Source organism: Bos grunniens, chromosome 6 (assembly GCF_055505025.1).
Source record: "Bos grunniens cultivar Pamir isolate PY7600 chromosome 6, Bosgru_T2T1.0, whole genome shotgun sequence".
NCBI classification, from domain to species: domain Eukaryota; kingdom Metazoa; phylum Chordata; class Mammalia; order Artiodactyla; family Bovidae; genus Bos; species Bos grunniens.
This window is the reverse complement of record NC_141170.1, coordinates 92,260,265-92,288,027: the sequence shown is the minus strand read 5'-3', so window position 1 is coordinate 92,288,027 and position 27,763 is coordinate 92,260,265. Positions and strand designations below refer to the sequence as shown.

The window sequence follows — 27,763 nt, the reverse complement described above, 5'->3', positions numbered from 1 at the left end:
GAGAAATAGATTTAAGGGCCTAGATCTGATAGATAGAGTGCCTGATGAACTATGGAATGAGGTTCGTGACATTGTACAGGAGACAGGGATCAAGACCATCCCCATGGAAAAGAAATGCAAAAAAGCAAAATGGCTGTCTGGGGAGGTCTTACAAATAGCTGTGAAAAGAAGAGAAGCAAAAAGCAAAGGAGAAAAGGAAAGATATAAACATCTGAATGCAGAGTTCCAAAGAATAGCAAGAAGAGATAAGAAAGCCTTCTTCAGCGATCAATGCAAAGAAATAGAGGAAAACAACAGAATGGCAAAGACTAGGGATCTCTTCAAGAAAATCAGAGATACCAAAGGAACATTTCATGCAAACATGGGCTCGATAAAGGACAGAAATGGTATGGACCTAACAGAAGCAGAAGATATTAAGAAGAGATGGCAAGAATACACAGAAGAACTGTACAAAAAAGATTTTCACGACCCAGATAATCATGATGGTGTGATCACTGGCCTAGAGCCAGACATCCTGGAGTGTGAAGTCAAGTGGGCCTTAGAAAGCATCACTACGAACAAAGCTAGTGGAGGTGATGGAATTCCAGTTGAGCTATTCCAAATCCTGAAAGATGATGCTGTGAAAGTGCTGCACTCAATATGCCAGCAAATTTGGAAAACTCAGCAGTAGCCACAGGACTAGAAAAGGTCAGTTTTCATTCCAATCCCAAAGGAAGGCAATGCCAAAGAATGCTCAAAATACCACACAATTGCATTCATCTCACACGCTAGTAAAGTAATGGCTCAAAATTCTCCAAGCCAGGCTTCAGCAATATGTGAACCGTGAACTTTCAGATGTTCAAGCTGGTTTTAGAAAAGGCAGAGGGACCAGAGATCAAACTGCCAACACCGCTGGATCATGGAAAAAGCAAAAGAGTTCCAGAAAAACATTTATTTCTGCTTTATTGACTATGCCAAAGCCTTTGACTGTGTGGATCCCAATAAACTGTGGAAAATTCTGAAAGAGATGGGAATACCAGACCACCTGATCTGCCTCTTGAGAAATCTGTATGCAGGTCAGGAAGCAACAGTTAGAACTGGACATGGAACAACAGACTGGTTCCAATATACAGCCTTGACGTACTCCTTTTCAGGAACAAATAGGAAAAGTAGTACGTCAAGGCTGTACATTGTCACCCTGTTTATTTAACTTATATGCAGAGTACATCATGAGAAATGCTGGGCTGGAAGAAGCACAAGCTGGAATCAAGATTGCCGGGAGAAATATCAATAACCTCAGATATGCAGATGACACCACCCTTATGGCAGAAAGTGAAGAGGAACTAAAGAGCCTCTTGATGAAAGTGAAAGTGGAGAGTGAAAAAGTTGGCTTAAAGCTCAACATTCAGAAAACGAAGATCATGGCATCTGGTCCCATCACTTCACGGGAAATAGATGGGCAAACAGTGGAAACAGTGTCAGACTTTATTTTTCTGGGCTCCAAAATCACTACAGATGGTGACTGCAGCCATGAAATTAATAGACGCTTACTCCTTGGAAGGAAAGTTATGGCCAACCTAGATAGCATATTCAAAAGCAGAGACATTACTTTGCCAACAAAGGTCCGTCTAGTCAAGGCTATGGTTTTTTCTGTGGTCATGTATGGATGTGAGAGTTGGACTGTGAAGAAGGCTGAGCACTGAAGAATTGATGCTTTTGAACTGTGGTGTTGGAGAAGACTCTTGAGAGTCCCTTGGACTGCAAGGAGATCCAACCAGTCCATTCTGAAGGAGATCAGTCCTGGGTGTTCTTCGGAAGGAATGATGCTAAAGCTGAAACTCCAGTACTTTGGCCACCTCATGCAAAGAGTTGACTCATTGGAAAAGACTCTGATGCTGGGAGGGATTGGGGGCAAGAGGAGAAGGGGACGACAGAGGATGAGATGGCTGGATGGCATCACTGACTCGATGGGCGTGAGTCTCAGTGAACTCTGGGAGTTGGTGATGGACAGGGAGGCCTGGTGTGCTGTGATTCATGGGGTCGCAAAAAGTCTGACATGACTGAGCCACTGATCTGATCTGATCTCATCTTCATTCCTTTCTGTAACTGTGTATTTTTCCATAATATGGATATTCCATGTTATTCTACTGTTAGTGGATGCAAGTTGTTTAAATATTTCATTATTATAAACAATGCTGTTATGGACATTCCCGGAATGGCTCCTGGTGTACACGAACACGTTTCTGGGTATACACCTAACAGCAGAATTTCTGGATCACTGGGAACACGCATCTCTAACTCCATAGATACTGTTCTCCAAATTGTACCAATTTATAGTCCCATCAGCATTTAATGAGTTTCCACTGTTCCACACTTCGTCAACACTTGGTAATACCATTTTTCCCAGTGAGTACAGAGTGGTATTTTATTGTGGTTTTATATTGCATTCCCTAATTTTTAATGAGTTGAGCATATTTTCATGTGTTCATTAGCTACTTGGATTTTATCTTTTGTCAAGGGCTTTCTTAAATCATTTGCACATTTTCACCACTGAATTTTCTACATGTTTCTTAATGATTTGGGTGTGTTTTTCTATATTTTGTACACATCAGCCCTCTGCTGGTTACATGTGTTGTAAATATCAGCTCATCTACTGTCATGCTTTTCTCAAATTTTTATTTTTAAAATAACCAAATTTATCATTTTTTCCTTTTAGTTAAGCTTTTTGTGACATAAGAAAATTTTCTGTATGCAAGCCTGTGATGATATTCTCCTATCTCATGTTTTAAGACAAACTTTCTTATTTCAACTTTTACGTTCAATAATGTATCTGAAATGAATTTTTAACATAGTAAAAAGTGGGATTGTATGTGTGTCTCCAATTGTATTTTGTACATCTCTAGCACCATTTAACAGAGAAGGCAATGGCACCCCACTTTAGTACTTTTGCCTGGAAAATCCCGTGGACAGAGGAGCCTGGAAGGATGCAGTCCATGGGGTTGCTAAGAGTCGGACATGACTGAGCGACTTCACTTTCACTTCTAACTTTCATGCATTGGAGAAGGAAATGGCAACCCACTCCAGTGTTCTTACCTGGAGAATCCCAGGGACGGGGGAGCCTGGTGGGCTGACGTCTATGGGGTCGCACAGGGTCGGACACAATTGAAGCGACTTAGCAGCACCATTTATTTAACAAACTGTCCTTTCCATATAGCTCCATAGTGGTACCTTTTTTTCTTAGTAAAACAGACATCTACTAATGCATCCGTTTGTTTCTGGGTTATCCTGTTCCACCGGTCTTCCTGTCCATCTTTGAAATAATACTACATTATTGCCTTTTAAATATAATAGAGTTTAACTTGTTTCATTCTGATTGTTATGAAGTAAACAATATTTTATTGTTATGAAGTAAAACCAGTTCTGCTCACTTGATCTCCTTCACATTATCTTGACTATTCCTGGTCTTTGGGATTTTGATGAGAACTGCAGTTAAGTCTTCAGATCAGTATGGGGCGATATAACATCATTACAGAATACATATAGCTTTCTGTTTATTTAGATCTTAGTTTCTCTTAATGATTTTCTACACTTTTCTGCCAGAGATCTTAGACATCTTTTATTAATCTATTCTGAAGTACTTCTTTTTTTTTTAAAGCCACTCAGCTTGCAGGATCTTAGCTCCCAGACCAGGGATCAAATTCAGGGCCCCCAGCAGTGAAAGCACAGAGTCCTAATCATTGGAATACCAAGGAATTCCCTTAAATATTTTGTTTTTTATACTATAGTAAACAATGTATTTTTAAAATGTATTTTCTGTTTTTGCTGGTATGTAAAAATACAATGCTTTGGGTTTTCAGATGTTTTTCTTTGTTTTGGCTAGCAAACCAAATTCTAATTTTCAAGATTAACCTATTCTTTTGTATTCTGGATGTAATCATATCATCTATGAAAAATGATAGCTTATTTCCTTCCAATATCTTTTCTTTCCTTTTTACTCTATAGCACTGGATAGTTTCTACAATACAATAAGAAATAAAAATGGGGATGATCCTTCTCATTCCCAACTTTAGAAGGAATGCTTTTTGTTTTACCACTGAGTGTGATGTTTTCTATAGAATTCGGGTTATATATTCTCTTCACTCTCTTCTAGTAACGGTTTCTGAAGTTTTTAAAAACCATATATGGATGCTTAATCTTATGAAATGATTTTTCTGGATGATAAGATCATACAATTGCACTCATCTCACACACTAGTAAAGTAATGCTCAAAATTCTCCAAGCCAGGCTTCAACAATACATGAACTGTGAACTTCCAGATGTTCAAGCTGGTTTTAGAAAAGGCAGAGGAACCAGAGATCAAATGGCCATCATCCGCTGGATCATCAAAAAAGCAAGAAAGTTAAAGAAAATATCTATTTCTGCTTTATTGACTATGCCAAAGTCTTTGACTGTGTGGATCCCAATAAACTGTGGAAAATTCTGAAAGAGATGGGAATACCAGACCACTTGACCTGCCTCTTGAGAAATCTGTATGCAGGTCAGAAAGCAACAGTTAGAACTGGACATGGAACAAAAGACTGGTTCTAAATAGGAAAAGGAGTACGCCAAGGCTGTATGTTGTCACCCTGCTTATTTAACTTTTATGCAGAGTACATCATGAGAACTGCTGGTCTGGAAGAAGCACAAGCTAGAATCAAGATTGCTGGGAGAAATATCAATAACCTCAGATATGCAGATGACACCACCCTTATGGCAGAAAGTGAAGAGGAACTCAAAAGCCTCTTGATGAAAGTGAAAGAGGAGAGTGAAAAAGTTGGCTTAAAGCTCAACATTCAGAAAATGAAGATCATGGCATCTGGTCCCATCACTTCATGGCAAATAGATGGGGAAAAAGTGGCAGACTTTATTTTTTGGAGCTCCAAAATCACTGTAGATGGTGACTGCAGCCATGAAATTAAAAGACGCTTACTCCTTGGAAGGAAGGTTATGACCAACCTAGACAGCATATTAAAAAGCAAAGACATTACTTTGCCAACAAAGGTCCATCTAGTCAAGGCTATGTACAGATGTGAGAGTTGAACTATAAAGAAAGCTGAGTGTTGAAGAATTGATGCTTTTAAACTGTAGTATTGGATAAGACTTGAGAGTCCCTTGAACTGCAAGGAGATCCAACCAGTCCATCCTAAAGGAGATCAGTCCTGAATATTCACTGGAAGGACTGATGTTGAAGCTGAAACTCTAATACTTTGGCCACCTGATGCGAAGAGCTGACTTATGTGAAAAGACCCTAATGCAGGGAAAGATTGAAGATGAGAGGAGAAGGGGATGACAGAGGATGAGATGGTTGGATGGTATCACCGACTCAATGGACATGAGTTTGGGTAAACTCCGGGAGTTGGTGATGGACAGGGGGACCTGGTGTGCTGCAATCCATGGGGTCACAAAGTCAGACACGACTGAGCAACTGAACTGAAGATCATATGATTTTCCTATTAAGTTTTAATGTGATTAAATATATGATTGCATTTGGAATAATAAACTACATTTCCAGAATAAATCCAATTTAGTATGATGATTTTTAAATATATTATTGGAAATTGTTTGCTAAAAGTTTATGGGAATTTGGATCTGTGTTCATGGTGAGACTGGCCTTTAATTTTTATTCTACTATGGTTTTTGATGGTATTTTATTAGCTTCACAAAATACATTAGTGAGTATATTTGCGTTTCCTATTCCTTGAAAGAATTTAAGGTAAGTTTACTCGACTTTTCTATTCTTGTGTCATCCATACTTGAAAATGTATGGGCATCAAATTTTTATAACATTCTTCTAGTATCTGTAATATCTGTAGTGAGATCTATTTTCTTGATTCTGGTTATTTGTACCTTCCCTTTTTTTTTTTCCTGATTAATCTTACTAGGGATTTACCAATTCTATGACATCTTTTCAGACTCAACATTGGCCAGTATATGCTTATATTGTGTTACATATTTTCTAGCTCCTTAATTTCAGTTCTTTGTGTTTCCTTCCTTCTACTTTCTCTGGGTTTCATTTATGTTTTTCTTCACTAATTCCTGAGATTAAAACTGAGCTTATTGATTTTGGCTTTTTTCATTTTCCATTATATACTTTTAAGCGAAAAAAAAGATCACTTTAAGTATGGCTTTACATGCATCATAAAAGATTTGAGATAGTGTTTTCATTCTAATTTTTCATTATTAGGGGGAAAAAAAAACTCTGACATACTCTAAAATGGCAATCCTTTGTTAAAATTTTTTCCATGAGAAGTATACACATTTTAAATGTTTCATATGTACTTGCAAGGGTTCTGAAACAAGGTGCAGGGTTCCAAGTATGTCCATTAAATCAATTTTCATAATCATGTTGTCCACATTTTCTATACTATTATTTTTTAGAAGTCTATTTGCCCTATGATATTTGTGGATATGTAGTTGTCCTCATAGTTCTGAATACTTTTGCTTTTAATCTTTTGGGATAATATGTATTTATATAGCTTCCAAGTGAACTGGATCTTTCATCATGATAACGTCACCTTTATCTCTAGCAAGTTTTTTTAACAGTAATGTCTATTTTACCTGATAGTACTGATAATATGACTATCTCAGCCTTTTTCAACTTTGAATGGTGTATTTTTTCAGTCTTTTAAATCTCCCCATACTTAAGAAGTATTGCTTGTTTAGTTGGTTTTTAAAAATTCAGTTAACAGTTGGTCATAATTTTAACTAAAGCATTTAGGGCACATACATTTAATGTAATTACCAAAATTCTGTGTCATAAATCTAGTATATTTTTTCATCCCTATTTTTACCTCCTGTTCCATGTTCCCTTTGCTCTCTGTTCTTCTGTTAGTTGATGCTGTATTTAAAAAAATTATTTCCATAAACCTTTCCATTAGTTGCATTTGGTTTCAAAAATTATTCTAGTTCACCTTAAAATTTGGAATCATTAATCAGAATCTAATAGTAGTTTCTTCCAGATAATACAAGTGTCTTGGAACTCTTCACTTTTATGTGTCTCCAGATTTATACACTCATTTTGTGGTTCAGTTCAGTTGCTCAGTCGTGTCTGACTCTTTGCGTCCCTGTCCATCACCAATTCCCAGAGCTTGCTCAAACTCTTGCTCAAACTTAATGTCCATTAAGTCGGTGATGCCATCCAACCATCTCATCCTCTGTCGTCCCCTTCTCCTCCTGCCTCCTCCATTTTGTGGTATATAAAATATATATACATATATATATACACACACACTTTAAATTTCACAATGAATTATTTTTAATCTTTTGTATATTCAACATTCATGAGATTTACATACATATTTACTGCTTTTTTTTTTTTTGCTTCTTTTTCCTCCCCTGCAGCTATAACCTTCTTTCTGGACTCAGTTTACTTTTTTGGGGGGAATCATTTTCCTTTTGGAGAAGGCAGTGGCACCCCACTCCAGTACTGTTGCCTGGAAAATCCCATGGATGGAGGAGCCTGGTAGGCTGCAGTCCATGGGGTTGCTAAGAGTCAGACACAACTGAGCGACTTCACTTTCACTTTTCACTTTGCTGCATTGGAGAAGGAAATGGCAACCCACTCCAGTGTTCTTGCCTGGAGAATCCCAGGGATGGCGGAGCCTGGTGGGCTGCCGTCTATGGGGTCGCACAGAGTCAGACATGACTGAAGTGACTTAGCAGAAGCAGCAGCATTTTCCTTTTATCTACAAAAATCCTTTATAATTTCCTTTTAGTGAGAATATGTTGGTGGTGAACTTTCACAGTTTCTAATCTGAAAACATCTTCATTTGCTTTCAGTTCTGATAGGTAGTTACGCTGGGATTAGAATTTTAGGTTGTATTTATTTTCTTTCAGCACACAGAACATGTCTGTCATCTGGCTTTCTTTGCGACTGTCAAGAAGTTAGAGGTCAAACTTTTGCCTCTTTTAAGGTAATCTATTTTTCTCCTGGCTAATTTTAAAATTCTGTCCTTATATATATATTTTTTTTCAATTTCAATATGACATATCTAAATGTATATTTCTTTGAATGTTTTAAAATTACTGGGGTTCTTAAATCCTTGATATCTTTCATAATTTTTGACAAGTGCTCTGCCAAAATCTCTTCAAACTTCTACCTTTCCATCTCCCTTCTTTCTGGGACTCCAAAAAATGTATATGAGTCCCTTTCCCTCTTATTCTCTTTTATGTATATTGGTCCTTTTCTTTCTCTGGATTTCATTCTGGATTTCCTTCTATTCTGTTTTCCAGTTCACTGGTTCTCTAATTTAACTATATTTAATCTGCCATCAAACTCATCTATTAGGTTAATTTTTGTTGTATTTCTCAATTCAGGAATTTCCAATTATTTCCTTTTCAAATCAGCTATTCTGCTTTTTATAGTTTCTAGTTTCTATCTAAAATTTTCAACTTTGTTTTTAACTCTTTGAACATAATAAGCATACCTGTTTTGAGTCAATGTCTAATAATTCCAGTATCTGGATATTTGTTGCCTGTTCTTTGTGCTGATTCTTGCTTACAATGTCTTGTCTCCTCACGTCCTCTCTGATTATGTGCTAGACAATGTATTTGAAAAATTATTATGGGATGGTTTGTTTCCTCTGGTTCCCTCTTATTCCTACAGTGTATCCCTTAAGATTTTTTGCCTAACTGGTATAAAGATTACTTTATACATTAATGTGGTATACTTCACACTGTCCCTGACATGCCTCTTTTAAAGGCCCTCCTCATTCCCTCTTGCCTCTTCACCACCTCCAACCTCTCACGCTAGAGCCTCATCCTCAGTGTCCACACCGTTGGTAGGCTGGGTGCTCCAACTTTTATGGCCTTTGCCCTGCAAGGGTATGTAAGTGGAGTAGAGCCTCTCAGCTGCATTTTCCAGACTGGCATAAGAACCAGTTATGGTTTTGTAACCTACAGAACCACTTTTCCCAAGATTTTAAAATCAAAGAAATTTGGAAAATAGTTTTGGCCAATATATGTATACTTATGAGATAGATAATGTGGCTGAAGTTAGAGATATCCGAAATAAAACTTGTATCACATCATTAATAAAAGAAAGGAATTTGAGTTAAATAGCTGGCAATTAAATAATATTAGAAAAAATGGAAAAAGCCTACATGATCAGAAATTAAGATGTGCATTTATTTTCTCACCATTTTCTGCCAATGGAGCAAGAACTTCAAAAACCATTTCCCTCTTATCATGTTCTATTTGTTTCTTGAAGAGTTTCACCAGCTCTTCAGCAATGTTTGTGCTGGCAAACTGTTCTTTACTTGACTCTGTAAAAAATAAGAGGAAAATTTAAAGTAAAAAAACAAAATTAAGCACAGAAATTTTTTTCTATTACTTTCAATGCTTGGTCATTTTGTATCATTACTGATAAATGCAAACACTCTTCAAATACAGAAACAGTCCTTTTTTTTTTTTTTTAATGCCTCTGTAGAGGAAAAATGTCTAAAGCTTTAAGATGTTCTGACCCAATTATATTCAAGGCTATAAAAAAAATGTTTGCTAGCATAACATATAGGTAACCATAGCAATGGTAAAATTACCATTATAAATTCATAGTTTCAAGGCTTTTAGCCAAAGAAGAAAAATTACTCATAACAGATTGCATTTCACATGGCTGAATTAAAGGTGACTTGTCTTTATACCATTAGAGCGGTATACTTTCACACTGTCCCTGACATGCCTTCTTTCTTGTCTCTTCACCACCTCCGACCTTTCACTCTAGAGCCTCATCCTCAGCATTTAAATATGCTCTAATATTTCTCACAAAAAAAGCAATATTAAAACCAAATACCATCCCTTTACTCCACTTTTATGAAGCTACCATCCAGTCTGTTGAATTTCACAAACAAGTGTCTTGACAGCACTGCCTACACGCACTGTCTCTACTTCCTCAACTCACAGGCATACCTAAACCCACCTCAGACCAGTTTTGGCCCGCCTCTACATTCTGCAGTCTCCTTCGCGTGCTCCTCCTTTCCACCAGACCTGTATAAATTCAAGTTCCTTAAGACTTCATCTTCGGCTTTCTTACCTTGATTCTTACTCTCACCCCAAGCAATCTAATTTTTTTCCAAAGCATAAAAATATCACATATATGTTGATGCTTATACAATTATATCTCTAGCCCTCTTCTTAACTCCAGGCTATTTAAATGGCCATTTGACATCTCCATTTGAATATCTTTCTAGCATTCAAACACCATGCCTAATGTAGACTTTTGATATTCTGATATCTCTGTTCTTTCTCCAGACTTCCTTAATTTAGTGAATAAACATGCCACCTACCCACCTGCCACACAGGCAGAAACCTGGGGGTCTCTGCTCACTTGTTCTCACTCAGTGTATCCAAAGAATAACCAAAATCTATCAATCTACCTCCAAAATACAACCAGAATCCATTCTGTTTCCTTTCTGATTCTCAGTTCTTTTGCTGCATCAGATATCCTATCAATTTATCTAAAAGTTTCTCTCAGAGAATCAATCAATCTAGTTGAGATTGCTTGCTCTCCATGTTGGCTGGGCACACCAACATCCTGGAATTTCTTTTTCATCATCTTGATGGATATCTTCTTCTCCTTCCTGTATTAGATACTCTATTATCTATGTTCATTCACATTCAGTTTTTTAGTTTCAGTGGAGGCATCCACCAGCAGCTTTCTGAGAAAGGTAAAGTACAGTTTGAAGAAGATAAATATTTCGAGATTTTAACTGTCTGAAATGTTCCTTCCCACCTAGAATGTACATCTGTAATTTAAATTCCTTCCTTACCTCATTCAATTATGTCCTCATATGAGCAATTATTATAACTTACAATTACATGCTTATTTATAAGTTAATCTTAGAAATAAGTTTCTACATCACCTACTAAAATATAAGCTGCCTGAGAGCATGACTAGCACGGACACAGTATACAGTGTGGTGCCTAGTACAGAGCAAGTGTTCAAAAGAAATGTGTTGATTTTGAATGTTGGAAAAAACAAGTAAATCCAAGAGTTACATTCTATTCTCTCATTTCTGGTAAATCTCTGCCAATATCAAATAAAAAATATTACAAATTCAACTGTAAAAGAAAATGGAGAACAAATACTTATATTGCTTAAAAGTTTTGATTTACTCTACTGTTACCCTGCTTTTGGCACATGTACCAGATCTAGGCCAAAATGATGAGACTCCACTCCAAGACTCTAAGATTCCTTAGTGCTACAAAAAAAGAGCAAGGGTGGGGTGTCTTTTCTAATAAGCTACCTAAACCCTCAGAAATCAAATTTTACAAACATAACACCTTACCCTAAAAAGTTAGTTTGATTTAAACAGGAATGATTTAACTCCTCAACATTTGTGGTTGCTCTTCTGTTTCTCACAATTCTTCAAATAAACGAAACATAAAATCATAGATGAAATAGACATCATTTATTTAGTTATGTACTCTTAACTCTTTTTTAAAAAGTTGTAGCACTTTTTTCCAATCCATAGTTTGTTTTTCCACTTATTAAACTGAAACCAAATCACCGTTAAGTAATTCAGTCCATTTGCCAGCACAGGGAACAATGCACCATGATTAATACAGGAATTCACGAAGAAAACCTGATCATATCCTGTAGGTGGATACAGAGAAAAGCCAGCATGATCTGTGATTTGGACATTATATTTGATTTAAATGCCACAGATCCTTAACAGACTTTCAGCAAGAAGGATTTTTTCCTAAAGGTTTATTTTTTAAAGTTGTTTTTTTTTTTTTTTTTAATGTGGACCATTTTTTAAAAAGTCTCTATTGAATTTGTTACAATACTACTCCTGTTTTGTTTTGTTTTTTTTGGCTGTGAGGCATGAGGGGTCTCAGCTTCCCAGCCAGGAACTAAGCCCGCACCCTCTGCGTCAGAAGGTGAAGTCTTAACTATTGGACAGCCAGGGAAGTCCCCCCTTAAGCGTTTATTTTTTAACAAAATTATATACTTTAAAGAGTTAATTCTAATACTTATATTACCAGCAGAATCCAGTCTCCCTTTCCCATTTCTTCTTCAAAAACAAGCACAAAAAGCTCTTTTAGCTAATTCACTGGTATTTACCTACAAATCTTTAAATAACGTTTTGTATTGACAATTTTTGCTTTTAGTTTTAGGTATTTTTGATTGACCTTTCACTATGAAAGATGAAGCACTAACTTTCTCCTTTTCATGTCTCCACAATAACCTACATCTTTACAATGTAATTATACTGTACTTTTGGTTTGAAATAATTAGTGTCTCAATAATATACTGTTTCATTTGGCCGGGGGTTACTTCTATTTCCTTGGAATTAGTTTTTTTTTTTTTTTTTTCTCATTTAATTAGCTTTCAATGTACTTATTAATTCAACTCCAAACTTTCCATCAGTTGTCTGATTTTTTTCTTAATAAGCACGTTCTCTTTAGGTGCTCAATTAATTTCATCTTGTGTAAGTTTCCCCAATCTGGACTGGCTGCTCTTTGAAAACAGGAAATTTGGGGCTGTCATGTCACTATACTACTAGAAACTTCTATTTTCCTGTTGAATCTCCTGTCTCCTGATTCCTATGTAGTCTTATTATTTATATCCCTTGTTTCATTGGAACACACCTTCCAGAAGCTTCTAGGAAAGATATAAAGGATACCAGTTTTCTGAGATGTTCATGTTTAACACTGTCCCTACTGTTACCTCACACTTGACTTGATGATTTGCATATAGAATTGTATACTGGAAATAATATTTCCTCAAATCTTGAAGGCAACAACATTCCATTTTCTTTTGGTTACCAGTGTTGTTTGATACATCTGATGTCTACTGATTCACAACCTTTTTTCTATGTAACTTTTTTCCTTCCTCTCTCTCTCTCTCTCTGGAATTCTATAAAATGTTCCCTTTGTCCCCATTATTCTAAAATTTCACATTGATGTGCCGTGGTCTGGGGACCAAATTTCATCCACTAGGCTGTCATTTGATAAGATTCTTCCAATCTGGAGAAATATTTATTTGAGTTCTGTGACACTTGGGTTTATTCAGCAATTTTTTCCTATTTATCTCTTTCTAAAACTCTTGGACTGATCCTCTATTTTCCATAGCCTTGCTTTTTGCTTTACTTCTGTAAATATTTCTCTATTCATTTTATTGTCTTTCATTTCAGCTGTTTTAGCTTTCTTGCTCTGTTCCTTTTTCTTTAAAAATAGCGTCCTGTCATAGTTTTCATGCTTACAGTATTTTCCTACTTGAGCATACTAGAGTCCTCCCCCCAGCCCCACCCTGCATAGTTTCTACTTCCTCCAAGTTACTTTATTTCATTATTTCCCATGTTAAAGGCAGTCCTCACTTTTCTAGTTGTCTGCTACTCATTAAGAACTGAGATTGAAAAACTGATTAGGATCTATGAGTGGCCTCATAAGATTCCCTGTAGATCTGAAGGCTCTGTGTACAAGAACTCCAACGTAAGTAGCTCTAAGTCCATATCCTCTCCTTTGAGTCTCTCTACAGAGTAAACACAGTCTTGTGCTTAGATGGGAAGGCCAGTTGAGTGGGAAGGGACAGAAGAAACTCTTGATGTCACTAAATCCTGAGCCTTTTGAAGATACCAAAGAACAAACTGGTTAGTTCTTGGCTTTCCAATTCAGGATTCAAATTTCAAAGTTTTGCTAAGTGAGTTACTGCTTCTTTTCTTTCCAGGTTCTAAAAAGTTTTTGTATTATCCCTTTTGTTTGTTTTCCCTCCCCTTTCCTTAATTGTTTTGCATTAAAAAAAAACCCAAAAAACAAAAAAAACTCTTCACTGTAGTTTTAGTTGGTTTTCAAAAGGGAGTAAAAGTACAGATTTTTATTCTAACATTTCTATCCGCCTCCCAAAATACTAATATTTTAAGCAGACAAGTTTATTTATAAAAGATTGTGAAGCCAAACAAAAAGGGGGAAAATCTCATTCTGTTTAATCTATAATGTTTATAAGCACGCAAACTTTAAAACTGGATTCATCCTATAATTGTGAATACAGAATACAGAATAATATTGTGTGCACATAAACTAGGAATCAAAGACTTAAAAAGGGCTGCACATTCCTTTTCTGCCCCCAATCCTAAACTAGACTGCATTCATTTATTTTCTATTTTATCTTTAAGCTATATCTTTAGTGAGCAAAAACACATAAATTTCTTAGCTCCAATTATAAACAATATAATCCTAAAATGTAATAGGATCTACACTTTAGCACTGAAACAATGTATCTGTGACGTTTCAAAAAAAATAAACTAGAAGAATCTAAATGGATTTCCAGGTTAACATCTAAAGAAAAATGTATTCTAAGTATATTAATCAGTTATGAATAATTACATTTTGGTTCATGTCTGGGACTTACCAAGTTCTGCTAAATTGCCAAACGCAACAAGACACATTTCTGTAAGAGCTGCATTTTGGCAGTGGATGCCCAGTAATTTAACTAAGGTAGGAATAACACCCATGTTGATAAGCTGGGCTTGAAGGGAATCTGTTAAAAAACAAACAAACAAACAAGAAAACAAAACACAAAAAAAGTGTTTACGTATTAAATGGACATTAGTAAGAAGAAACCACCTCTTATACTCCCTACGGCGAACACAATACTATTTCATACTATTTTAATTATGGTAAAACAAGGTTAAATCCACTCATATGTCTTGAAAGTGTTTAAGACATTAGTTCAAAGGAATTGAATTTTGAAACTTTTCAACGGCATTTTCAAAGAAATTTAGAAATGACAATAATTCAAGTAATATGTCACATCACCAGTTTTTTTTTTTTTAATGGTCTTATACCTTTACTAAGTAGGTTTTAAAATGCATAAACAATTAAACATTACTATTGGTTTTTAAGTTAAAAGGTTAGACAAAGTAACACTTGCATTACAGGAAGACACAGAGTATATGAAAAGCATAAGAAAAAAAGCAACTTTAATACAGACTAAGAAGATAAAAAGTCTTAGAACCCCTTAAAAACGCTTAATAAAGAATGAAAAATACGTAACACATTAAAATTATTATTTATTTGCAGCAGAGTGTTCTTTGATGACTGTTAGGAAGGAAAGTTTTAACAAGGAAAAAATTTGGTTACATAAAATATTTCTCTTTTCAAAGTTTTATTTAATAATAGTGACAATCATCTTAGGAAAGAAAGGAAGATTTGGCTTGAGAGGTAAAGAGGTCAATATGGCTTTGTTATCATTGCTTGCCTTCATTTTCTAAGAAACTAATTGATTTTAAAGTTCTTAATAAGCCCCAGATTTTTCACAACAGCTCTTCATGAACACTGATAATAGAATACCTGTAACAGAGTTGAAGGTAAATAAACAAAAATGAAAACCAAAAGTACTACCTCTAAGAATAAGCAGAAAGACATTATGAAGATAAGCACTCATATGCCTATGCAAAACACTATCACTACTAACACCTGCTTCATCTAGAGGAAAGCTTTCAAAATCTTTTTCTTTTTCTTTTAAAAATTATATGCCATTTTCAAGTTAATAATTTTCTCCAAATTTAAGTTATGTATTTTTTTTATCTAAAGATAAAAATCTGTTTCTTACAAAACACATTTTCCTCATAGCATGCATCCCTTGATGGAGTTTGTGTATTAATCTCTTTACCACTCTTCAGAGTTCTTAGGCTTCCCTGGTGGCTCAGTGGTTAAGAATCTGCCTGCCAATGCAGGAGATGCCGGTTGGATCCCTGGATTGGGAAGATCCCCTGGAGAAGGAAATAGCCCACTCCGGCATTCTTGCCTGGGGAATCCCATTGGCAGAGGAGCCTTGAGGGCTACAGACCACGGAGATGCAAAGAGTCAGACATGACTTAATGACTAAACCATAACAACAACATAGTTCTTAACCTATAGATAAGATGGTTGGGTGACCATCAGAAAGAACATAAAGGTAAGGCTGAGCTGTCTCACATGCCAATTGATTACTTGCCTAGAGGTCTGTGTAGTTAATTTTTCCTGCTTTTAGAGTCAAATATGACGAGATAGCCAACAAGAGGCTTGTCGGCCCTGAAAACTGATGGTAATTATGGATGTTATCTGGCTCAGTTGCCAGTGGGATGGGAGGGGGAGTCATCTATACTAGAAAGAGGCTTATTACCAAAATAAGAATAGAAAACAAATCCTGAGACAAATGAAGTTTACACTGAAAGTTCAAATAGTCTAAAACAATTTCAAATTTTGCAGTGGAATTATGAAGTCTTTTCTAAAATGACATATATGTAAAAGAATGTATTCAATTAAATGATTCGTTTTTATGCTTCTGATGCTATTTTTTTCTTACTATACAATTCAGTAATTAATGAATGATTCACAACTCTTACATTATCTTACAGGCAAATCGCCTATTATACCTATAGTATTACATGTATTACAGTATATACCTATATGTTATATTGGCAGAATATTTGTATCTTGGTTATAGTATTTATAAAGATCATGCACCAAGAAGCTTTCCAAGTTAGAGATTATTTTGGTTACTTACCAGTTGACAGAGTGCCTTATTATTGGGTCACCTCTGCAGATCCTTATTCTTTAGCAATATTTTTAACTTTATTTATTCCTTTTGACTACCTCTTCAAATACTGCAGAACTGCTGAATCATTAAATCTCAGGTACGTAAGCGTGAGCACTAGCGCATGCATTGAGTGAGTCAAACTCCACTATATGTCTGCATATATGTAAGCATCACACACCCCCTCAGTACTGTTGGTACAAACTATGAAAATCCAACAGTCCAGGGACATTAGAGGAATAACAAAATATAGGAAGGAGCTAACAGGAGAACGCCACTTAAATAATGCTCTTCATGTTTTCTGAACTTGGCATCTCTACCACTTTCTTTGACCACTTTTACAACATTATGGATTTTGGTTCCAGGGATAAGAGGGCCAAAAAAAAAAAAAAAAAGAGAAACATTGCAGAGTTTCATACAATCTGTGGCATACAAATTGAAGCAGCAATATTTGAAATTGTGGTAGATAAGCAGAAAAAATAGCATGGTCCGATGGCATATGGTATAAATTGCCATAATTCATGAAAATCACATTGCTTCATTAAAATGTGTTTTCAAGCTACCCAGGAGCCAAATTAACTGTGTATTCACATACAACACACATACCACACACAAGTAAAGAGAAAAAATATATAGTCATCCAATGGACAGGCCTCATTTTAGACCACTTGGGTGCCCTTCTTTTATATCCATTTCTATGAAGGTAATTAAAACAAAAATTACACTCAAATAATTCTAAAATCTGTTCATGCCAATTGCAGGCAAGTCATTCTCCTTTGTTAACGGAGGCCCAGAAGACAGAAATATCTTAAACAGGCTGATACAAATTTTCATCTCAAGATAGGCAGGCATCCTAGAACACGGTTCTCAAAGTGGAGTCCCCAAAACCCTTTCAGAGGATCACCAGGTCAAAATTACTTAAAACACCAAGATTTGATTTGCCTTTTTGACTGTGCTGACATTTCCACTGATGGCACAAAAACAGTAGTGAGTAAAACTGCTGGGGCATTAGTATGAACCCAGTCAATGGCACCAAAATGTAGTCTTAAAATCACACATTCACAGTAAAATAAATGCTATTCTTTTCAGCAGTTAAAGAAATTTAACTTATTTTTTCATAAAAAGATGCTATTTATGTTGACCTATAATGGGTTTTTATTTGAAAGTGCATATACTAAATAATCTTTAAAATGTCTTCATTTTAATTTCCAATATTGATAGATATAACGCATACATATAAACAAAAATTCTTTGAGATCTTTGGTAATTTTTAAGTGTTTAAAAGAGCCCTGAGATCAAAAGTTTAAGAACCACTGCCAATGGATTACCTAATTTTTATAGGAATTGGGGGAAAAAAATATAGAAAAGAGTTCTAAAATTCAATGATATGCTTGGCAGATGTGACAGAAGAAAAAAATTAAAATTAAAAGCACGGTAGGAATCCTAGATACTGGTGCTTAGATATTTTGAGTGAGATAACATTAATTAAGCACTGGAACACCTCATTTTGCTTATATGAGTAGATATTCTACTTAAGTCTAGGAGAATATTCCATGATTAGATCTGTTTCCCTATTTCAATTACAACTTACTATGTTATCAATACATAGTTCTTTTGAGGGTTAAGTAAAGCTCCTGTTTGTGTGGAATAAATTAGTATTAGTTCTTATTGCTGGAAGCAAATGATTAAGTTGAGTCACTTTTTCTTATTGCCCAAAGAAAGCTGTGAATAGACTTCAAAGGCCATGGCTGACACTCATGCTATTGTGAACAGTATCAGGGATGTGACTTATAAATTAAAGACTAACTGGAAGAAATCCTCAGAACCAGTTCACATTCTCTAGAGACACTTGAGAGAATGAGACATAATTCAAGACTGAGACTTATCGCATCCTTCAATGAATACCAGCAACTCCAAAACAATGTCAGAGCTCAACAAATACAGTTCACAAGAATGCAACCCAGGCCCATACATAGCAAACATGTATGTGTGAAAGACAGTCTTTAGACAGGACAATGTCATAAACGTCTGAAGACTTTTAAAAATTGCTCCTGACACACATCACAGACAGATACTGACCAAAATACAGAATTACAAAATTACATAATATCAAGATGACACAGGCCCTGCATGATCTATGGGAGGAAGAGGAAGAAAGGCACTGAGGGGGTGCAATACAGATGCATATACAAAGAGATATATAAGGCAATCAACGCATGCGCTGGTGTGAACACTTACCTACCTACATTTGAATTTCAATGGTTCCAAGTTCTTCAGGTCACACACACATGGAAACTCCAAAGAATGGAGATCTGGAGAGAAGATCTCAAGTTGAAGAACCTTTTTCCCCCTGAGTTTTCAGTTTAATGTTTCAAACATTGGTATAGATTATAGGTCCAGAAAAGTATGCCAAGAATTCTAGTAACTCAACTGAAGTTATGTGGATCAATTACTAAAAAGTATAGGTTTTTAAAGAAGATAACACATGTTTATCTTATTTCCAAGAAAAGGTCCTTACAATGTTAAAAAATTTTTAAGCTGATTAATAGGACATAATGATGAAACTGTGTCAAAGTAACACACATAGACAATTCAAAATACACAGTCTCTACATCAGTATGTAGATTTGGTATGTATAGTATTCATAGTGTAAAGAGTACAACAGTCTTATTTATAAGCTTGCACAAAAACCACATCTAGAGTCTAATTATATATAGTGGAAACAATAAAAACAAGCAAATATAAATCCTGATGAGTTGGATAAAAATCATTTGGGTACAATAAAGAACAAAAAAATTGCCCTTTACTAATGGCACATCTATATTTCCAAAAATATATATATAAAGTAAAAATTAGATATGATGTAACAGTGCAGTATAATTTGTGAGCTGAAGCAAGTTGTAGCTCTATCATTACATTGAAAAGTAAACTGGCTTAAATACAGCAACCAAGAGGATGGTCTGTGGTTAAAAACTTTATACATACACATGTGCAAATACAAGTAAAGACTTCCTGATTTCAGTTAAACTTATTACCTAATATCTTTTTGTTGATTGATGAGGAAAGGGAAGAATTTTTATTCTAAATCTAATGCTGAGCAAATAAAACCAAAAATATTTACAATTGCTTAAAATTAACTTCAATTATTTTGAAATTTCTGTTTACTCAAAACATGCATTTCATGTTATGTTTACATACAGATTACCTCTATAATTTAAGCCCCAGGTTACATATCTCAATGATAATCAGCAATTTTCAAAAAAAAAAAAAAAAAAAAAGGAATCAAGATTCATTAGTATTTTAGAGTACTAGAGGTTTAAAAATAATACACTTACACATTTCGTACTTTCTGAAAGTTAACAATAAAAAGTGAAAAAGTTTCTAAGTTCTGAAACTACAAGAGTCTCTACAGAGCAAAATTTCCCTTCTGTAAAAGTTATAGAGATAAATGACAAAATTACATGAGTGAGTAGAACATAAAAACAACAACAATGGAAAACCTGAAAGCAAATCACAAGAGAAAGGAAAATATTTTATATTTCTTAAGAGGCCTGTTCATTTACTGTTCTCAATCCAATGACATCCAGAATGATTATGTCTTTCTTAATCTAGTAGATATTTTTTTTCCCTAGGCTCACTTCAGGTTAAATTACATATTACAGATCACCTATTGTTATAATGAATTGTTACAAAGAAGATTCCTACAGATCCATCTAGAAAATTAAGAAAATTCCTACAGATACATTAAGAAAATTCTATGCTTTCACCTCAGACATAAACTGGTCTTTTAAAGGTTAAAGTTGTTTGTTTTTTAGAAGAGGACTACAGTCAGCTATTGCTTAAGCGGCTCTTAACTGAGAGAAACATTCAGTCTTGGCTCTCCTATGGCATGGCTGAAAAGCCACATCTACAGTTAAGTATAAATTTAAGCATAAATTTTGTACAGCCAATTGAGTTGTGAGGCTAATATACAGACAACACATATATCTTGCAATCATATGTGTTTAAAAACATAAAAATTCTGTTTTCCAAACGAATGCTTTGGTTTTAAGAACAACAAAACAAATAGTAGTTACCCTAGAGAATTACTATGATTAAGTTTTTACACTTTAAAATTACATAAAAGTTATTTGCAACACACAAACTGTGTTAAGAAGTATCTACATAAGCCAAAGATTTCTGACTTCTTTCCAGTAAACATTTTTCAATTAAATTTGTTTTTCAGTAAGTAAAATATAGGCAGTTTGCTGTTAACTAGATTTTATTTGTAGTTAGAAAATAGTTACTAATTTTCATACAAGTTAGCTTACATATGATACTTTTCTGCTATAAGTTTCTTGATGAATGAATTATTTTAAGTGGTCTAAATTAAAGATGTGCTGATATCAGACCAAAATCCATTGTATATGTACCTCTGACTTTTGCCACAGCTCTGTCAAACAAGAATGTTTACGTCAGTGTCACCTCTGGCACCTACAAATTTGTGCATAGTCAATGATCATGTGTTTGATACCCTCATATTTCAATTAGTGCAACATAAATAATAAAAACAAGGCCTGGTCTTTCAGTTTTCCCTTCACTATCTAAATATGCACTTTCAAATACAGGTAAACATTTCATATAAAAATCTCCTAATGTGCGTCACATGCTGAAATTCTATCAGCTGAAATGTAAATGTGTATTTATATTGCAATATTAAAATGTGGCAATAAGTAATGACGGTGAAAGCTTTATAAATGTAAAAATTAAATCAGGGCAGAATAACAGAGATTTTATCATCTATTCTCTTCAGAATTTACAACAAAAAATAAATGTTAGGAGTTTTTTTTTTTTTAGTTAATTAATTCCATTCCAGCCATGAATCTTTTTAAGAGAAAGTCCAATTTGAGAATTCTTTACATCTTACGATGATGAGTTAAAGTCAGAAAGCCAACTCTGCCACCTTAAATTTTCATTATGAGGACATTCTCAAAAGTAATATTCAACAACATCTTATTCGTCACCTTCTACACATGTTTTTACGTTAGAGAATGAGAAACCCCCAATATATTTGTTACCCTACTGTCCTCAGTTAAAATTGGTTATTTGGTATCACAATGCTAAATCCACTGTCATGATGATAAAAGCAATCCAGAAGCTAAAAATGCTGCAAAAAGTATTACTTCTTTAATATAATGTCAATCTTAACATTATGTTAACAAAACTATGGCAATCACTTCATTTTTTGTGATATATTTTGAATTCTTGTATTCAGAAGTTTATTCTATAATAGCCAAAACTGAATATTACTGGTAGTAATTGTTCATGTGGAATCAAACTAACATGTACATTTGGTACACCTCTACTAAAAACCAAATTCAGAGTCTGTCCATTAAATAACAGTATTATTAGCGTAACAGTTTAGGAGGATTATGACAAAGAGCTAGTACTCTAATTGGTCAAATTTAATAGGCAGAATTAGCAGAACAGGAACAATTGACTGCTCTGTCATTCAATAAAACAATTTGTTTAAAATGACATTACTTGTAGCAGAACTTCATGAATGTCACCTGCTTCAGAATGATTAGAAAGCTCTGTTGGTCAATGAAAATTCCAAAATTTTTACAAAGAGAACAGCAATTAGCAAATAAAGAATTCTAATATAAGTCTTTCATGCACTTCAACTAGAGTAATTTGACAAACTGAGTTTCAATAGATAGAACTTAAAAGTACATCTCCCAAGCTGTTTTAAAAAGAGAAAAAAAGAACAGAAGGTAAAATGAAAACTATATATAGAAAAATTAATATACTTAAGAAAAAAGATAACAAATTGCAAAGATACACTGTTTTGCCTTTCCCCCTTTAAGTTAGCCAGAAAGTTTTTAGTATTTAGAAAATTTGCAGAATTATTAATTAGCTTATATGCACAGTAAGTAAACTTTGAAACCAGTTCCTCATTCATGCAAAGCAAATCATTCTCTAAGCATCTAACATCTAGGAAGCATTCTTTCTTACCTATAATAAAGTAATACCAAAACATAAACAAAAGGCTCAGGTCGAAGTGCACTTCTAGTTTTTAATCAGGATTATTCCTTATTAATTTCTATTCTTCCTATTTTAAGTAAGAATAAAAATCAAGTAAGCCAAGTTAATTGGGCTGAGTTCATTATAAAAATGAAGAGTATTATTAGAATTGAGAAACTGCTGGTTGAAATGAAAGTAGCAGCTAATACTAACTACATATTAAGTGCTCTTTAAATTAGAGGAGAGAAGATATACTTTACAAGCCCATTTTAAACAACTGGATTTAAGTACTGGGCTTAATAATTAAATTCAATTTTTAGGCTCTGACACTCCATGAAATGCACTTCTTAAATCACATAGATGGCCTCCCTCCAAACATAGTTCAGTTATTGTAAGTCCACGTGGCAAATACATTATCATGAGAGTATGCTAGAGAGATTTCAGGAACCATAACAGAAGAGAAATTAACTCTTTAAGTAACAAGGAATTATTAAGAGAAATTAACTCTTTAAGTAACAAGGAATTATTAAGATATCACAGAAAAATCAGCTCTATTTGTAAAAATCATATACATATACACACACACACACATATATATGTACTGTATATATATGATACCAGTTGTCACATGAAGAAGCCTACCATAGACTGTGCATATTAGTCACTTTAGAAGGAAACTAACTTTTCCTTTCCTGATGACACGTTTATTTCCTCTACTTTTTTCTCTGATGGCATAGGTTATATAAAACAAGTAACTTCTAGTCTTTGCTTTAATGCTTATCATCATTAATAATTTTTCTTAGAATTATTACAGATTTTTTCCTATATTTTATGTTTGTAGCATACGTGTACTAAGAAAAACAAACTCTCAGTTTCGGAGTTTTCCAAGAAATGTATATTGGTTACCATAGTTACTTGTAATATAATAAAAATGGTGGCCATCTAGATTCCACAATAAGGCGCTAAATTATTCCGGTGCTTTGCTTTAGATAACTGGTTTATTTCTATTCAAGCTGCAGTCAGCTTTCCAGTATACATACGCAGATTTGTCAAGTTGGTGGATCACCTACGGTAAATTATTAACCACGGATCTGGTGCTGTTACTGTCAGCTTGTTTTCAATGCCACTTCCTCCTATAATGTGACAGGCAAGAGTTTATAACGGTCCTAACTCATTTAATGAAGAAAATGCATACCAGCAACATATATTTCTTCCAGTCATTGATTTTGCTGATTAAAAGAATTTAGACAATACAAAGCACCAAGAAAAGTCAATCTATTATATAAATATTTTCCAAACTCCTACTATATTCCAAAATGATGGTGTATTTGAAAACAGCTGGATATGTGAACAAAATTTTCAATCTTCAGTGCAATGTTTTGGCACTGGGTAACCAAAGCTAAGAAAAAAAAAATCCAAGAAACTAATGAAATTAAAAATACCTACAATAATAAGTTTGAGTTCTGGTTTACAGAATAACTAAAACTTTAAAGTTATAACTACGTAAAGTTCACATTTCCTCAAACTGAATGTCAAATTGTCAACACAATTTTCTCTAACCACAACAGTCAGATGTTCAGAATATTTTGGAAGGTCACAGAACGGAAGCGCTTTCTCACCACGTGAAAAAGAGGTATGACTTTTTCAAAAAAGAAAAATTTGAAATGATTTTCACTAAACAAAAAGTTTTATTCAGTTATTTTATTTAAATATAATTTCATTTAGCAATATAATTGATACAACTTTTCTAGCTAAGTAATTATAACTTTTTCTATTCAGATAGTCTACACTTAATTGTCTGAATATAAAAAGTTTTAACTGCTTCACTAGTGGGGAAACAAAAGAATATATCTAGTTTTTAGCTTAAAAGTCTTAGCAGTTTCTCAAGTTTTAGAACTCATGAACCTTGAGTTTTATATAGTTTTATCAAAGGATATAAAAATGACCTTACTGAGTGTTTTCATTATATATCTTTCCTGGATGTGTTTAGGAAACTTGATTTCCTATTTAATGTATTCCAAGATCTGAAATGCTCAGAGTTGTCCACTAAAAGGACAGGAATCAAGATATCCTGAGCCTCAGCCTGGTGTCAAGCCACCTTTAAGACTAACAATTTGAAAATGTTCTCACTAGAGAAACTATGTTGGTGAGTCTCTGTGACCATTTCAGTAGTTTATCTTCATAATTAAAAACTTTTAACTATGAAGCTGAAGAGTACCTCCTAACTACTAAGGAGACAAGTTATTGGGCCTGCGGGTAGAGTTAATTTTTCTGTTAGAGTAACAAGAAGGTATTTATCACTAAACTATTCTACTCAGAAACTAGCAGAGGCTTGATGTACTGAAATTCAATAGCAAATACACATAAAAAGGAATTTCATTTATCAGTTCTAATAAAAAGTGCCTCCTGACTTTGAAAACACTCTTCAGGTGGATAGGATCAATACCAAATGATCTGCTCTTGGCCAAGACCTAAAATTAAGTTGGAAAGTATTAAATATATTTTAAAGAAAATAGTAATAATGGATACAACAAAGATACTTAATAATTATACAAACAAAAAAGGATATAATTTAAGTTAAAGAGCATTATGAAGAAAAAGAAATGCTTCACAAACTATGATTCCCATGATAGACAATGTAGAAGGAAGCAAAGGAAACAATATTGCTACAAGTTTGGTATTCTTTTAAAATACTAAAGGAACTTTATTTCTGTTTTACCTAATAAGTTTTTAAAAGTGCATTCAAACTGCAGCTTTTAGAAGAAAGGAATAAAAACATCAATGCTCCAAAAATGTTCTAAGAAAAATTAATATAGCTTTCCAAAATATCTAAGTTATTTCTTGGGAGTACTTGCACACCTGGGGGTGAGGGGGTGGGTAACAACGTTTACAAAAGAAATATATCATGCATTTAGACCATGCATTCTGCAGGTGTTAACATTACCTTCTCAGTACATTTTCCTACACGGTGTGATATCCTAATTAATAGAGAATCACAATCTCCTTAGATTAGAAGGAGTAATGTTGTTAAAGACCATTCTGGCTATTTGATATGCTTTTGTACAGATTTTTGAACAGCTTCCTCAAAGGATAAACAGCAAGTTTAGGTGCATACCAAGACTAATTCTTTTACAGCCAAAGCTGCCATAGTAACTTAACTAGTTTCTTTCACTTATATCTTTCTAAACCATTCTCCCACTTAGCTCTTGTCCCACTTTTGCAGATATCCAAGCTTAAATGAAATGGAAGGAAAAGGAAGTGACATGAATATCTGGCCAATGATTTCTTAATGCAATTCAGATACCTGTGTATTATGATCAAATTTCAATTCTTTAGGAACTGGCTATTCATTTTGTAGATTATCCAGATTCTGCATTTCTGCTTTGCCTATTAATATGTTTAGGGCATTTTGTTTTCAAAAGTAAACCCACCAGAGGGTAAGAAAAAGAGTGGAAACTGACCCTATAAAGACTACATCTGTTATCAGTTCAAGTAACTGGCAAGTCATTTAATGAATAAGAACTATTTATTATCATTATAATGGATAATTTTAATTCAGAAGTTTAAAACCAGTGTTTCTTGGAAGGATGCGACTTGAGGACACATTCTGTTTAGCCTGTACAGTGCTAAAGAAGCAAATGTAATCCAACATTTAAAAAGAGAGGTCACAAAAAAAGTTAAGTTTTTTAACTTCCTCCTACCACCAAATGAAAAGATTTGGCAGTAGTTGGCCAAACTGCCAACAGAAGCAACGGCTAGAGAAGAGCAGTAGCTCTCCCCTTTCAACGGGAAAAGGGCCATAGTCCCCACCACCTGCTGTTGTCACTAACACCAAGGTCAAATGTCAGTAGTCATTTGTCATCAATGTTTACCTTTCTTTTTTAATTATTCAGAATATTTCCTTGGACTCATGAAGAAATAACAAATATACCTAAAGATCCCCATGTTTCTAGAACATGGGAAAGAACACTATTACATGTTCAGTATACAAGTAAATTTGTCTCTGCAAGAGACTTCCAACTTAAAATATCACAATGAAATAAGTCACAAAAAGACCTTATTTGTATTAATTCTAGGAACACACCAGAAGTTGAGTGTTTGAACCATGCAGTAATTCATAGAAGACAACAGATGATTTTTTTGTGATATTTAAAAGTATGGTGAAGAATACTTCATTTCATTGTTTTTATGTTTGTTTAATCAACAACCATATAGGCTCTCTGAAAATTGACATATCATTTGTTGCTGGGTTCCAAGAATGTTTTACAGAGACAAGAAACTTCTGTTTACAAGTACTTATTAAATTTCTAAAATTAAATATCTGTAATTGCTCTGAACTTTATTTTTCTAAGGCCAGATTTCATTACATTTTTTTTTTTTACTGTTACAAGTAAATTTAGTATCTAGAGAAAATAATTTTATTTATATAGACAGTGTTTTTGTTTTAAAATTGCTCCTGGTATTAATATAAAGTAATACACAAAAAGCTATTTTAACACTGTATATTTTTTAAATGTTCATAACAAGAAATCCCAAACCATACCATTGTTTTGTTTCTTGGTTTTGGTACTGATTAGCATGGACAACCCTTCAACAATTAGTAAATTAGACCACTGTGTATTTTTGAAACATTGTAATTTAATGTTGGCTAGTTACTAATTTTATATGCTACTTATTAACATGAATGCTTTGTTCATAATTTTCCTAAGTATTTTTAGTGTATACTACAGTAATGATGATTTTTAATTTCTCCCCCACAGACAAAGCAAGTTTTCAATTTTGTTTACCATTCTTCTCATTGCTATAGTTCATCAGCATGCCACAAAAGACAGTCAAGAGCTTCTCACTGGCGGGATCTGTTTTACTGCACAGTGACCTTAAATGGTCAACTACAATCTGTGCACCACCTGCTTGGTCAACTGCACTTCTGCCCTCATCTGTAAAACAAAGAGTCAAATTAAACATAAAAGAAAAAAGAAATGTACCTTAAAATTTCAAATACAAAACATAACAGAGTTATTCCTTATTTAGTAAGCAGAAAATAAACCAAAGTAGGGCATTAAGTGTCTTCTTGGAAAGCAAAACAAAACAAATAAACATGGAAATGGGGGTGGGATGGGGAAGAGAGGCAATCACTTTTTAGGAGAAAAAAGATTATTCTCATTGGTATCTTATAGGAATTTAAAGAACTTCTCTGGGTCCTAAGAGTTTATGACCGACGTGAAA

General features: G+C 34.2%; 1 protein-coding gene across 8 annotated transcripts in view; it reads right to left on the bottom strand.

The window, feature by feature from the left end:
* Positions 1–27,763, bottom strand: part of RAP1GDS1 (Rap1 GTPase-GDP dissociation stimulator 1) — a 148,718-nt gene that overhangs the window by 22,452 nt on the left and 98,503 nt on the right. For 4 of the 8 annotated variants that reach the window (XR_015165692.1, XR_015165693.1, XM_086406680.1 and 1 more), the window contains exons 5-7: positions 27,325–27,474; positions 14,366–14,494; positions 9,156–9,281 (exon numbers count right to left, since the gene is read on the bottom strand). Coding sequence is in view for 5 of the 8 variants with exons in the window: in XM_086406680.1 (XP_086262806.1) it covers positions 9,156–9,281; positions 14,366–14,494; positions 27,325–27,474 (405 nt within the window). In the remaining 3 variants the exon portion in view is untranslated. Of the gene's footprint in view, positions 1–9,155; positions 9,282–14,365; positions 14,495–18,776; positions 18,847–27,324; positions 27,475–27,763 lie in introns of all 8 variants that reach the window. The other 4 variants (XR_015165694.1, XM_086406682.1, XM_086406683.1 and 1 more) reach the window with 2 other exon arrangements.